The following is a 15,849-nucleotide window of genomic DNA, read 5'->3' on the forward strand; positions in this document are numbered from 1 at the left end:
TACAATGTTCCTCATTCATGCCTTGATCCTCTGTGGTTCATCTGTCCAGTACTTCTCTTGCTTTTTGCAGTACCATACCTAAAGAGGGATGCTGATGGCTTTTAGGAGCGATTAGTGAAAGGAGTAGGTTGGAAGACTATAAAATAACACTTTGAGGAAGTCCATAGTTTTCCTGTTGTGGACTAGAAGTGTATGGGATTCAAGGAGTAACTGTAAGAACAGTTGGAGGAAAGTTTGTTTTGGTATTGATGCCTTTGGTAATATGATCCTCTGTGAAACGGAGGCTGCAGTAACAATGATAATCATTGATAATTAATCAATCAAATGAAATGACTTTTCTTATTTTGCTTGTGATTTGATTGTTCCAATTTAGGCCAGTGCCCTTTCCTCCTCTGTTGCAGATTACTGAGTATACAGTATTAAGAACATGTGCTTCCTGTGCATTACCTTTGCACAAGCATCATTTGCGACTGGGAAGCAGAGCAAATGAAGTGAAAATGGAATCAATACAGATTGCAGTTTGCAGCTGGCAAACTGTGGGCCCTTAAATTATGAGTTTGTTGTGGGTGCTACGGTGGATGGTAATTAGAAGATTAGCTCTTTCAATGAAATGTTGGCTGCCATCTAAGCAAAGACATTTGCAGGCTTCCCTCTCAAAGGCTAGTTGCATATATATATATATATATATATATATATATATATCCGACTTAAATGGACAGTTAACTAATTAAGAAAAGCATGTTCTTACCTGATCAAAAGGCTGTGCCTTTAAAAAGAAAAAGAAAAAAAAGATGAAAGGAAAGGCAGGGGAACTGCTCAGATCACTAGTTTTCAGCATCTTGTTGATGATCAGGCCTATGATGGAGGGCTTGACAACATCAACACCCTAAGGTGGCCTTGCTTCTCCCATAGCCACAGCCTTGGATTCAAACAGACATCAAGCATGGCGCTCTAACATTGCTCCGCACCTCTCCTAACCCCTCTACTCTAAACTTTATCTGTTGAGGGAGGGGGGCTCCACCCAGTTGTGTAGCACCAAGCCCTCTGATCCTTTATTTTCTGAATGGCCCTTCACCCAGGCCTGGCTTGATTAGCTTTTGGCACTTGCTGGATCCAGGGATTAGAGAGGTCTGGCACCCACAGACTTCTAACGCTTGAATAATATTAATTATGTTGCATATTTGCTTTGGTTTTAGTGACTGCAATTTATTGTTATTTGTTTTGAAATGAATGGTGGTATTTATTTTAGAAAAATGGCTTTATTTCAAGTTGTTCTTTAGTCATTTAGTCATGTCTGACTCTTTGTGACCCCATGGACCAGAGCACGCCAAGCACTCCTGTCTTCCACTGCCTCCCGCAGTTTGGTCAAACTCATGCTGGTAGCTTCGAGAACACTGCCCAACCATCTTTTCCTCAATCGTCCCCTTCTCCTTGGGCCCTCAAACTTTCCCAACATCTGGGTCTTTTCCAGTGAGTCTTCTCTTCTCATGAGGTGGCCAAAGTATTGGAGCCCCAGCTTCACGATCTGTCCTTCCAGTGAGCACTCAGGGCTGATTTCCTTAAGAATGGATAGGTTTGATTTTCTTGCAGTCCATGGGACCCTCAAGAGTCTCCTCCAGCACCATAATTCAAAAGCATCAATTCTTCTGCGATCAGCCTTCTTTATTTCAAGCAACAGTATACAATTCCCCAACTCCCCCCCCCCCAAACCAGCCACATTGATCACAGTTCTTTTATTACGTGATAAAGTAACTCTGTTTTCCTACCAATGTTGCTCGCATATTCAATCTGTTATTATTATTAGTCACTTTCCTCACAAGTGACCCAAAGCAACTTACAAGCAGTATAAACCCTACAACTATATACAACCAATATAAACATCGAACCCAGCTATACAACTGAAAATATAGGTCTTACAGATCCTGCCCCACTAAAAGAGGACTCAAGTACTTAAATACCTTGAAATGAAGCCCAGGTAAAAAGGAACATTTTTGTCTGGCATCTAAAACTAGGCAAAGATTGTGCCAGGTGAGTGTCCCTTGGGAGAGCATTCCACAAGTAGGGAGCCACCACTAAAAAGGTTTGTTCTCATGTTTCCACCCTCCAGATCTCCCCTGAAATGTTGATTGCAGGGACTGGGTTGGTTCACATGGGGAGAGGCAGTCCTTGAGATATTGGGTTCCTGAGCCACACAAGGCTTTACAGGTCAAAACCATCACTTTGAATCGAGACCTTTTACAGGTTGATTTTGCCAACATCAGAACCCCCAATGTCCTAATTATGGTACTTGTTCTTTAATTGTTTTGAAGTTTGCTTTTCTCACTGTCTTTTTAAAATGGCCAAATAATATAGACTTCTTAGAGGAAAACTTCAAAGCCAAACTTTAAATTATCCTTAAGATGATGTGCAAATGGCCTAGGTAAGAGAACACTGCCTTCATTAACATACCAGGTATCTTCAACCCAGGATGCAGTGCAGGTGTGCTAATGCAGAAGAGACACCAGTGGGCATTCCCAGTTTCTTCATGTTGGACCCCTTCACAGAGAAGGAGATTGGTACCCAGCCACGTCTGCCACAAGCAAATAAATGTGTTTTTAACAGCCAAGTCTATCAGGAGCAAATTAAAATGGTCCCCAGTAATAATTTGAAGCATTTGTAGAAAATATGTGGCTTTTCTTTGGCACGCTTGTCCATAGAAGGGAGCAGAAAGCCCAACTAGAAAAATTTCCTTCCGCTATTGAAAGTTTTTTTTCTTGCAGTCAGGAAGGAGTGGGAGGACAAGCTGTGTGCGATTGGGAAAACAGAAGTTTGAAGGTAGTTAGTTCTGATGCATTTGAAATAATTCTGAAAGCATTAGAAAGCATTTCCAAAATTGGCTTTGAGTCTTATCTTATTTCACCAGTATGGGAATACTTTCAGATGTCTCATCTATCCATCAGTACATGTGTGCCCATTTCCAAACTTGTCCCATTCTCTTGATGTCATCATTGGCTCCAAGATCATTTCTATTTATTTAAATCTCCCCCTCTCTATCTGTATTTCTCTTGCTTGGGTGTGTGCGCGCGCGCTCTCATGTTAATTTTTAAGTGCGCTGTAGGAGGATGAGTCTACTACCTCCTGATAAATTCTCCTCCTTGCACAAAAACATATGCCTGTGTTAAATTGGAGGCACCTGTTTTCTTTGGATGTAATAAAGTGGGTGTATTTTTTCTCATTTAGAATTGTGCATCATTTCCTGAAGTAAAAGTGAAAATCACTGATAGATCTTTGGAATGTGGGTTATTCTAAGAGTTTTGGTGCAAATTTAAATAGCCCTTTGGCTACAATCTAAAGTGTCATTGAGATTTCTCTTGTTTCCTCCCTCCCCCGCACCCCAAAACATAATGATTCATGGCCTCTAAGCCACCTGTTTGAGCTGCACTGTGAATGCACTCTAGTGTATGAAAGCAAAGGATATGTGTATTTATTAAATCTAACTATTGTTGCCATCACAAGTTAATAGATGGTAAAATATTAGTTTAATTGATGAGATTTTATTCACCCCCCCCTTTCCTGTTTTGTTCTGCAAACATGACTATATCTGACTATAGTATATTGGCAGAGGATATGCTGTGAATGAGATGAGCTTATATCCTCTCCAGATTGCAAGGCTAAGAAAGAGCTTCAGTTGAGATCTTGGAGAGTAATTACTACTTCAAGTATCTAATACTGTAGTAGATTGACCAAACTCCACATGTATATATGCTTCTGTGTCACCCACCCAGTTGTTCTTTTCATGCATACTTTCCAGACAGCTCAAAAAATATCAGAAAATGCGGACCTGAATATCCCATATTTTGACCTATGTCAGCACAGTGCTCTGACCTTGAATCAGTTGTTGTGTTGCATGGTGGTTCTTTTGGGTGGATGGTCAGCTCCAGAAGGTGGTGTTTGAAGGACAGAGGATACAGTGTTCAGCAGTGTATTGTTGTCAGTATGATGATGACACACAGCTTTGAGACTCCTTTTCACCTTCTGCAAATGAGGTGGGGGTTGTGCCCAACAGGCGCCTGGTCACAATGATGGATGGGATTGATGGAAGGGGTAAGGGCTAGTATACTGAGGCTTAATCCAGACCAAACTGACATGCTGTTAATGTGTGGCTCTTCTGACCAGATGAGTGGAGTGCAGTCTGCTCCAGATGGGTCCCTCTGAAAGGGCAGATCCCTAGTTTGGGGGTTCTCCTGGATCCATTGCTGTCACTTGAAGCAGGGATAGTGTCAATGGCATGGAGTGCCTTCTACCAACTTTAGGTGGTGCCTCAGTTACAACCCTATATGGACAGGGATAACCTGGCTGCAGTAACCTATATTCTGGTAATATTAGATCACTGCAATGTGTTTTATGTGAAGGCAGTTCAGATACTACCACTAGTGCAGAATGCAGCCACCTGAGTGTTGACAGTCGAGGAGACTCAGTCTTATAGCAAATATCTTGGCACTGCTGCACTGGCTGTACATTTCTGGGCCCAATTCGAAATGCCGATTTAAATAGTTAAACTCCTTTACAGCTCAGGACCTCAATACCTACTGAGCACTCCTCCCAATATGAACCTGCCCAGACCTTTTTCTGGGTGCCCCCTCTGAGAGAGGCTCATGATAAGGGAGGGAGCCATTTAAAGTTAATGTTTTCCCCAGTTAGGTCTGCCTGGCTCTACCATTGATATCCATTTGGTGCTAGGCTAAACCTCTTTTCTCAAGCATTTGATGGATTGTGACAAATTGGCTGATGGCCTTTAGGATGAAATATCCTTTCTATTGATTTTGTTTGTTTTGTTTTCAGCCAGGTTTCTTTATGGGCTATTGGAATGATGTCACTGAAATGTATTCTAGATTCAGATAGGTAGCCGTGCTGGTCTGATGCAGTCGAAATAAATTAAAAAATTGTCCAGTAGCTCCTTAGAGACCATTTTAAAAAATAAACTTATTTTGATTGAAATGTATTTTTTTATATGTTATGCTGTCTTGGCTTTTAACCTTTCTGCAAGTTTCTTAGAAACTTCTTTGTAGTCAGCAACTGAAAAGTCAAATGAATCATCACCTTCTAGTTATGTTATATGTGTGTGGCTTGCTACTGAAAATAAGTGTGCTGGCATAGTTTTGTATCAGGGATGCTTTATAGCCACAGTTGAAGTGAGTCATCCCTTAGGAACGCTTCTCACAACCCAGTCAGCATGTGACATTCAGTGCTTTAGATCAGCCAAAGACCTGCTCCAGCCATGCATGTATGCCTCTTGATGTCACTGCATTTCATTTCATTATTTAGAATCATAGAATTATTGAGTTGGAAGGGACAAGGAGGGTCATCTAGTCCAACCCCCTGCAGTGCAGGAATCTTTTGCCCAATGTGGGGCTTGAACTCACGACCCCAAGATTAAGAGCATCATGCTGTATTGACTGAGCACTTTTGACCATTTATACACTGCATAATTGCAATTATCTGTGTATGGTGTACAATAAACTTGATATAATGCAAATAAAGATCAGTTAAAGATATAAAATCATACTTCAGTTATAATGCTAGTTGGGATAATAAAAAGTCTTCAGTAGCTGCTGGAAATTGAACAGGGAAGGGGCCTATCCGATCTCAACTGGAAGGGAAGTCCATAAAATTAAGTCTACAGTACTGAATGCATGGCCCCTGGTAGATACAAGCCATGCATCTGCTGAGGACGACTGGCTGTGACTCCACAGAAGAACTCAGTGACTGAGCAGGGATATAAGGGATCAGGTGGTCCCTGAGGTATTCCAGGCCCAAGTTGTTAAGGGCCTCATTAATTGATACAACAACCTAAACCTGATCCAGTAGCATATGAGAAGTCAGTATAAGCTGTTGAGCACTGGAATTATGTGCTGGTGATAGTCTGTCCCCATCAGCAGTCTAGCTGCAGAATTTTGGTTATCTCTCAATGATCACCAGTTGTTTGTGTGAATTGACTTCATTGAATGTTATTTCCTGAGAGACAGTGTAAGAAGGTGTGAAAGTATGACATGTGGAACTCTATTTGTGATCACTCATACACATACACACACACACACACACACACACACACACCCAAACAAACAAACATCATTACTGGATGCTGAAAGTGGATATGGGTCACATGAACCAGTCTTGACTTACAGTGAGTGTGTTGGCCCAGCAAAACCAATTACAGGTCTCTTAATTTGTGGACAAGGTTGTCCCATCGCACATTCTCTATCAAAATAATAATAATAATAATAATAATAATAATAATAATAATAATAATAATTTTTATTTATATCCCGCCCTCCCCAGCCGAAGCCGGGCTCAGGACGGCTAACAACACTAAAATAGTGCAACATTATAAAACATTATAAAAATTAATTAAGATCAAATTGAAAATTGATGGCAACCATAACTAAAGTTTTGTAAAGATTGCCAAAGGAGGGAGTCAGGCTGCACCCTGACCAAAGGCCTGGTGGAACAGCTCTGTCTTGCAGGCCCTGCGGAAAGATGTCAAATCTTGCAGGGCCCTAGTCTCTTGTGACAGAGCATTCCACCAGGTTGGAGCCGCAGCTGAAAAAGCCTTGGCTCTAGTTGAGGCCAGCCTAACCTCTCTGAGGCCTGGGACCTTCAAGATGTTTTTATTTGAAGACCGTAAGTTCCTCTGTGGGGCATACCAGGAGAGGCGGTCCCGTAGGTACGAGGGTCCTAGGCCGTATAGGGCTTTGAAGGTTAAAACCAGCACCTTAAACCTGATCCTGTACTCCACCGGGAGCCAGTGCAGCTGGTATAGCACCGGATGAATGTGATCTCGCAGCGAAGACCCCGTAAGGAGTCTCGCTGCGGCATTCTGCACCTGCTGGAGTTTTTGGGTCAGTCTCAAGGGCAGCCCCACGTAGAGCGAGTTACAATAATCCAGTCTGGAGGTGACCGTCGCGTGGATCACAGTGGCTAGGTCAGGGCGAGAGAGGTAAGGAGCCAACTGCTTAGCTTGGCGGAGATGAAAAAATGCCGCCTTTGTTGTAGCTGCAATCTGCGCCTCCATGGAGAGGGAGGTATCGAAGATTACACCCAAACTCTTAACGGATGGTGCTGGCACTAATTGCACCCCCGCTAGAGATGGGAGTTGCCCCCTCAATCCCATATTGTCCCACATTCACCCCTTCACCCCAAGAGCTCTCTCTGGTAATCCTTGTTGATGTGACCGCCTGCTACCATATGGCTGCTAGAACACATAGTGCCCATCCATCCTTGGGTCATTTGGGAGGGAGGGAGGAAGCAGATGGGGTAAGAGAAGTCAAAAGGAGGAGGAATGTGGTGGCACATGTAATTAATGGTCCTTCCTGGAGAAATAAAATCGCCATGTCTACCAAATGTTCCTGTGACTGGGTTTTACTTCCTCTTACTATTACATTCCTGCCTACCAGTTCTGAGATATTAAGGAGAATTTCTTTAAAAGAATAATGATGTTTTCTAGTAGGACGGAAATACTGGGAATCATTTGAGGGTCATCATCCCCGAATAGTAATGCATGCCTTAATAAAAGAGTGTGATATTGAAGTTCTGAATGAGCTGTGAATAACGGTGTCATCTTCCTTGCTGATGATCTGACCATGGGTGGGAGGGAGTGAAGAGAGAAAGAGAGAGATGGAAGAAATGTACATTAAGGCACTATAGCTGTTAGATCGATAGATAATCTGTCTGGCTGTCTCTTCCTGGATAAATTACTGGGTAAATCGCACCGGGATGTTTTGGACATACAATGGGTAATAATATGTTAGTAGGTGAGCTGCCGGAGTGGTTTTAGCTTTCACTTGTATATCAGTTGCACAGGCTCCACAAGGGAGCATTCCATTGTTGGAAAACAATAGCCCTTGTTTTCTAACTTTTTTTTTTGCAGAACTATTTGAAAAGCAGGAATATGTCTGTGTTATGAATTGATGCATTGAAAAATGCCTTGCATTTGCAGCCGGTGCTTCTTGTACAGGAAAAGGAGGGCCTTGTTTCTTTAAAACCCCTTAATTCTAAGGCTCCCTTTATCTTGCTTTCCTTACTAGAAGCACGATGGTACTTTGGTACAGCAGTAAACTTGCCACCATTATTTTAGCTAGTACATGGTGCTCTTGCAAAGATTGCATTTCTGAATGCAATTGTTGCAGATTCCAATAAAATCAGGACTGGATTCATGTCTGACTGATGCCCCGTGTGTGTGTCTGTGTGTGTGTGTGTGTGTGTGTGTGTGTGTGTATGCCACACATACACAGAGAGAATGACTAGCATTTGTTCTCTAGTTTATGGAGCCAAATAATTTATGTGAGTTTCTTAGATCAGTGTATGCTTTTGACTGCAGTTTTCGGGAGTGTAATACATGTGTGTTTGTAATGGCCTCTAGGAATTTCATTCCAAATTCACAGTTTTGATACGTAGGAATTTCTCAGACATAGATGGGATTTGGTTGTCGGAAACAGTGTCCAGGTGGAAATTGTTAAAAGTCTAGGAAAATCCGGACATACGGAAGTGTAGATTTTCGCTAATGGCCTTAAAAATAGCTTAAAAGCTTTGCTCTCTTTTTTTTTTTAGATTTTGCAAAAAAAAAAAAAGGTCAATAATTTTGGGCAAAACTAAGATACAACATCAACAACCTTGGCCAAAAAGGAAAAAGAAAAGAAGCTCAACAACTTCCCAAAAAAACCTCAGAATTGTCACTTTTTAAAATATGGCAACCCTATGATAATGAAATGTTAAAGATACTATGTATACTTTAATAAACACATATATTTCCAGCATACAACAGATGGCATACAAAAAAAGCTGCCAACAGCTATGATCCATCACCTGTCCTTTTTTTCCTTATAAACTATTTAAACTATATGTATCCTAGTTCTCTGTCTTCCTTTTCGGATACCTGGATCATAGGTTCAAGTAGAGGGGTTTCTTTCCCACACCAAACTGTCTCACACATTTAATTTCCCTACATATTAAGAAAGAGCAACTTGAGTGCCAGGTTATACACTGGGGGCAATTTGATCTATTAATAGTTATACAATATGGTTGCCCTTCTGTGATTCTGTGTGTCTGTGTGTGTGTTGATTGTACCCATTACCAGATGAAAGAGAACGTCATGTTAGTGTTAAAAGACCTTTAATGATATGATGAACATATCATTAAAATAAACATTAAAAAGCCAAAAAAACCAAAAAACCCACCAGCTTATAATGTTGTTTGTTCACATTATATCAATACCCAGCTCTAATTTTTGTGTCTAGATGGGGAGCATACACATAAATACTGAGTGCCCAGTTTCCTTCTTCCACCCTTGTGCGAAGATGGCTTTTCCAATCTCTCAAGCCAACCTGTCATAACACCCTCATGTTTGGGTGTGGGGGAAGATCCTGTTGAGAGTTTCTGGAGGGTGCAGTTGTTTTGCCCTGGTTATCTCCCACTTGGACTACTGTGCAATATGCTCTATGTGGGGCTACAACTAATCCAAAATGCTGCTGCCAGACTGGTGACTGGGAATATCCACCAGGGCCATGTAACACTGGTTCTAAAAGATCTGCATTGGTTCCCAGTACGTTTCTGAGTGCAATTCAAAGTGTGGGTGCTGACTTTTCAAGACCTACATGGCTTCGGACCTGTATACCTGAAGGAGAGTCTCCACCTCCATCGTTCAGTCTGGACACTGAGACCCAGCTCCTAGGACCTTCTGGCAGTTCCCCCATTGAGAGAAGTGAGATTACAGGGTACCTGGCAGAGGGTCTTCTTGGTAGTGGTGCCCACCCTGTGGAGCACCCTCCGGTCAGACGTCAAGGAAATAAACAACTATCTGACTTTTAGAAGACAGGCATCCCTATATAGAGAAGTTTTTAATGGTTCATGTTTTACTGTGTTTAATTTGTTGTGAGCAGGGCTGTTTTTCATTTAAAAAGGTGCTGGAACTCTCCATCCTCTCCTCCTCCCTGCTGTGGGGCTCACAATGGCGCCCACCTGAAAGGTGCTGGAACTGTGTTCCAGTGTGTTCCTGCTGAAAAAAAGCTCTGGTTGTGAGCCATCCAGAATGGCTGGGGCACCCCAAGCAGATGGGCAGAATAATAATAATAATGATGATGATGATGATGATAGATTGGATTATACTAGCAGTATATGTGAGCACATGGTAATTCTGAAGAGAGGGGAGGGGTTGTAGCTCAGTTTTCTACTGCGAATGCAGAAGTTACTCAGTTGAGTCCCTGGCATCCCCAGAAGAGGACGGGGAAAAACCCATGTCTGAAACCCTAAAAAGCCATTGATGCAACAATAGTCTTCATATATTCACATGCTCTTCTGTTGTCTGAAGTGTTGCACAATACCAGCTGCTATAGTGTATCCATTGTTTTATTTTCAAACACTTCTGCAAGTATATGTGTTGTTAATGAGGTCTGGGTGTTGGAGTTGTCTGCAACAGTTTGCTCAGATCTTCTGATGTCGCCTTGTGCTCATTGCACAAAGTCAGACTTTGTCTCTTGCAATTTCCAAGTGCTGCCAGCCACTCATGGCTGTTTCCTGCACTATTAGAAAATACAGGTAACGGATTCATTTTTTGTGGAGTTCATAGTAACCTCTGACTATTCTAGTTTTCAGAGAATAGAAGGCAGCACTAAGATTCAAAATGTGCTGTTCTTGGTTGTTGTTGTTTTTAAAAAATGTGATAAGAGATTAAGTAATCTTTAAAGAGACAACCTTCTTCTAAAAAGCAAGATAGTACATACCCTGAAGTCATTTAAAGCTTTCCCTCCCTTAGACCTTTAATGCTATCCTCTTGGCTGTTTTTTTTTTATTTGACCGTGAACTATAAAATACAGTCCCCACCCCGACTTCCTTAAAAAAAACCAAAAAGCCAAACTTGAATTGAGGATTTTTTTGTGTTGATACTTCCTCCAAGGGGGAAAAATGTTTTAAGTGGAAGTTGCCTTTATCCTGCACCTAATGTCTGCCAATGTGAGCCTTGTTACCGTCGTAAGGAACATTTTCCTTCTGTCCTCAAGCTGTTTTGCTGCTTATTATCATGTTTTAACATCCCTGCTGCCTGGCAGGATGGAGATTAGAAGCTCTTAATATTCGTTTTATAGTGAGGAGTATTGCCAGATTTTTTTTTCCTAGAGCAAAGGCTACAGTACAGGGATATAATGCATTAGCACAAAACTTCGGTGCGATCTACTGAGTCACCTTAATCTCCCCTCTTCATCCTTTTATGATTTGTTTTAAAGTAATCTGCTGCACTCAGCAGTTATCCCCTTAATATTGGAGTTGAAAAACTTAATATAGGAAATAACTCCCGATTGGCGATGAGACAGAAGCAAGCAGTGTAAGGGGGAGGGCACAATCCTACAGGCCAGGATGTTTTCACAGGAAGCAAAATGGGGGCTATGCAAGGCACAGCAAGAACACATCTAAGCAGACTTATCAGCCAGGTAGCTGGAGGTTGGATGGAGGGTGGGAAGGTCTGAGATCAGGTGATGTGCTATCTGCTGTAAGGTAAAGGTAAAGGGACCCCTGACCATCAGGTCCAGTTGTGACCGACTCTGGGGTTGTGGTGCTCATCTCGCTTTATTGGCCGAGGGAGCCGGCATACAGCTTCTGGGTCATGTGACCAGTATGACTAAGCTGCTTCTGGCGAACCAGAGCAGTGCACGGAAATGCCGTTTACCTTCCCGCTGGAGCGGTACCTATTTATCTACTTGCACTTTGATGTGCTTTCGAACTGCTAGGTTGGCAGGAGCAGGGACTGAGCAACAGGAGCTCAGCCCATCACGGGGATTTGAACCTCCGACCTTCTGATCAGCAAGTCCTAGGCTCTGTGGTTTAACCCACAGCGCCACCCGCGTCCCGCTATCTGCTGTAGGTGATGGGGGATTTGATTAGGCCACCTATGTAGAGTGCAAGAGAGAGAGAGAGAGAGAGAGAGAGAGAGAAGAATGGAGGTGAAATGAAGGAGCTGAAAAGAAAAAGGATGTTATATGTGTACAAATGATCTGATGTGTAGGAGAAGAACCAGCTGAAAGTGGAGTCATGAGCATCTATAGAATGAAGGATCTGGCAAGAAAGTACAGGCAGAGTTTGATCAAATGTTGTGGGAGGATGCCTTGGAGACCTTTGGGTTTTGCAGTTGGAAGGTCACTCTTGATTTTATCAAGGGCTGTCCCAAAGGAGTGCAGGCAGTTAAGATAGGTGTTGGAATAAAGTCCCCCAACAGATCACAGCTCTAAAGTCCCAAACTTGTTTTGCTGCTAAATACATGGCATATGTTCATATATCTGGTACTAATGAGAACCAATCAAAAAGCTGAACACTCGCGTTCCTGGACTGTGTTTCCTACAATCTAGGACACCACATTCATTCTGATTCATTTGTGTGCTCCTGGGTAGACAGATTTCCACTTTGGTGGAGGGCAGAGATGGCTCCTAGCTGTGATGGCTATGTTCTCCCTCCACCATCAAAGTAGTCTGAATACGTGCAGCTGGGAAATGCAGTTGGGGAGAATGCTGTTTCACTTGAATGCTGCTTGCAGACTTCCAATGGGCATCTTGTTGACCACTGTGGGAGCAGGAGGCTAGGCTAGATGGATCTTTAGCCAGATCCAGGTGGGCTCCCACATGTGATCAAATCTTTTTGTGTATACTGGAGTGGCTGCAGCTGGAAGGGAGTGAAGTTGTACATATTTTATGCAAGCTGATATTCCTAATGTATTTTTTTCCATTGTGTTTTACCTAATTAATTTTTTAATTGTACTTTATCTTTTGAACAGACTGGAAGGAAGGAGAAAGGAGACCCACTTAACATAGCAATTGACAAGATGACCAAGAAAACAAGAGATCTACGAAGACAGGTACTTCTTGTTCACTGAGCTTTTTTATTATTTAATTTAAAGAAAGCTTCCATGCTGGATAGCCAGCTGCTGAGCCAATAATAGACCTAGAGAGATGTGTCCTATTTTGGCAAGCATCTTCTCGCACATCTCAGTGTGGACTCTTTGCTTCTGAAACTGCAGGCTTCCAAAGTAGGCGCTAAGGAGTCTGGCAGAAGCATGGATTTACAAAGGTCTCTTGCTTATTATCTGATTCCCGTCCCCCATTTATTTTTATTTTAAAAATATTACTATTGTCCCCTTCGGCTTAGCAATTTTTGATGCGGATCACAAAGCCACGCAAGCAACCAACAACAATAAAATAAAATTAGCAATGGTGATATGAAGCTGAAAAAGTCAAAATGCTGTTTAGAGCAGAGACATTGCGGTCATCCTTGGGTGAAATTACATTTCTCAGGGGCTAGCAGAGCCTTTTGCCTGGGTGCCAGAGAGGGAAAGAAGAGACCTCATTCCCTTCCTTATGGTGACTTAGCTCTGCCAGCCAGGTAAGCAAAGATTATGGAAAGTAAGGTTTGTTTGTTTTTAGAATGGAAAGGATTGGGTAGCAGGTGGGTACCCACTGAGAGAGGCAGGGCCTTGTGCTCATAGAGGTAAAGTTAGCTCAAATTTGCATTGATCCAAATTTCATTCTTTCTTTCCTTTTTTTAAAAAAACAACAACTCTGTTCCAAAGCAGTCTGATATCAACCAGAGAAGGGAGGATCACCCACTTTTAACAGAGTAACAGCATCAGATTAGCTGTAATGTTAACAGATCTAAACTTTAGGGAGCCTAGAGTTAGGCTGGATATATTCTGAGCCATCCTCCCCCTCCCCTTATTAATTTTATTTTTAAAATGTATATCCTGTAACATTGCCATTTCAAAAGACAGCAGCTGAAGGCAGCAGCTGAAGTTGAACACAAGTGATAGGAACCAGCAGATCAGCCCATTACTTGAAAAACCCTCAGAAATAAAACATTTGGAAAATGAGACCCACTGACTCTAATTTGAATAAATTATAAAACAATGAATATGTTGCCTTGTTCTGCATAATTTATTCTACTTTGTTTGAAGAATTTGAACTGGGGGGGGGGTGGATTTTGCATAATTTGAGGCATTGCAAGGATAACTGAAAGTGGCTTGACTTTTGTCTCCCATCTTAGTACTGAATTTTTTTTGCCGATGAAGCTGTGTGACTCAAAAGCTCACTTCTAACCTTTAGCAAACCGTCTCATCCAAATGGCGGAATCATAGAATCATAGAGTTGGAATAGACCACAAGGGCCATCGAGTCCAACCCCCTGCCAAGCAGGAAGCACCATCAGAGCACTCCTGATATATGGTTGTCAAGCCTCTGCTTAAAGACCTCCAAAGAAGGAGACTCCACCACACTCCTTGGCAGCAAATTCCACTGTCGAACAGCTCTTACTGTCAGGAAGTTCTTCCTAATGTTTAGGTGAAATCTTCTTTCTTGTAGTTTGGATCCATTGCTCCGTGTCCGCTTCTCTGGAGCAGCAGAAAACAACCTTTCTCCCTCCTCTATGTGACATCCTTTTATATATTTGAACATGGCTATCATATCACCCCTTAACCTCCTCTTCTCCAGGCTAAACATGCCCAGCTCCCTTAGCCGTTCCTCATAAGGCATTGTTTCCAGGCCTTTGACCATTTTGGTTGCCCTCCTCTGGACACGTTCCAGTTTGTTAGTGTCCTTCTTGAACTGTGGTGCCCAGAACTGGACACAGTACTCCAGGTGAGGTCTGACCAGAGCAATCCCCCCCCCCCACTTGCTCTGTGTTTCTAAATATTATACAAATATTATTGGTTGGGTGCTAAAAGTGATTTGTCAACTAAGCATGATAAATGCACCATGGCCTCTTGCCTGCTCCTTTTAGTTCAGGAGGGGGAACCTTCAGGTCTAGGGGCCAAATATTGCCCCCAAGACTTTCTATTGGACCCTCAAGACTTTCCCCACAACATATTCTCTCCCCAGATTCCCCCTGCTTCTCAGGCCATGTCCATCATTGGCCCTGGTTCAAACCTTCCTTGAGTGTTTTTGCCTGGCTAGAATGTGGCCTCAAATTCTAATAATGTCCTTTGCTTGCCTGGATAAAGGATTAAAAGGTGTGTGTCAATTTGTGTAGAAACTAGTTTACTATACAAAGGCCAAATTTGCATTTCTTGCTCTGACCCCTTTCCCCTCTGACCCCACCCATCACTGTCATGTGGCCCTTGGAAGATTTCCCAGAATGGGATGTGGCCCTTGGGGTGAAAAGGGGACTCATATCTGCTTTAGCTAATGCTACCAATTTTGCCCTTGTAGAGAGTTTCATAGCTGAGCCAGCAGCAGGTATGAAATTATATTCCAATAACATAAATGCAGGGAAGCTAATAGCAGTGTTGCTGCTAGGTGCTGTTTTTCAGTATTAAGGCACCCGGCTTGATTTGGCGGAGCTGCTTGCGGCCCAAATGTGTGATCTTGCTAGGAGATGTGATGGTGATTGGTTTGAGGTGCCGGATTAGCTCAAAAAGCTTCTGCATTCAAGATGCCTGGCAAAGTTTATCTGCAATTTGTCATGCAGCTATCTAATACTCTTTCCAGTTTGAGAGGAGTAAACACTGGGCTGTTCTCACTTAACATTCTTCCTTGGTTATGCTAAACATATACACCTCCATGCATCCCTTTCAAACATCACTCAACCAGAAAAGCAAGGAACAAAACCCGGCTGCGAACAAAGTGCTTAGGAGCGAGCAGTCATGTCAGAGGCAGCAGCACACAGCTCTGGCTGCCTCTCCTTCTGCTGCATGGAAAAGATGGGGAGTTTGAAGTCTGAACGGAAGTTGTGCCAACTGGCAGGACTCTTTGCTCTTCTCCTGCAGAGAAGCTTGTCAGACAGAACAAAACAAGCCTCTTTCATTGCAGGCTAGGGCAGACAGACACATTCACAGCAGCAGGGTGAT

The 15,849-nt window shown here is 42.6% G+C and overlaps 1 protein-coding gene across 6 annotated transcripts in view; it reads left to right on the forward strand.

The window, feature by feature from the left end:
• Window positions 1–15,849, forward strand: part of CTNNA2 (catenin alpha 2) — a 516,699-nt gene that overhangs the window by 345,588 nt on the left and 155,262 nt on the right. For all 6 annotated transcript variants that reach the window (XM_083398285.1, XM_083398284.1, XM_083398286.1 and 3 more), the window contains one exon: window positions 12,791–12,871. In XM_083398285.1, the coding sequence (XP_083254411.1) occupies window positions 12,791–12,871 (81 nt within the window). The remainder of the gene's footprint in view (window positions 1–12,790; window positions 12,872–15,849) is intronic.

The sequence above is a fragment of the Podarcis tiliguerta genome, assembly GCF_965153285.1.
Source record: "Podarcis tiliguerta genome assembly, chromosome: 9".
NCBI classification, from domain to species: domain Eukaryota; kingdom Metazoa; phylum Chordata; class Lepidosauria; order Squamata; family Lacertidae; genus Podarcis; species Podarcis tiliguerta.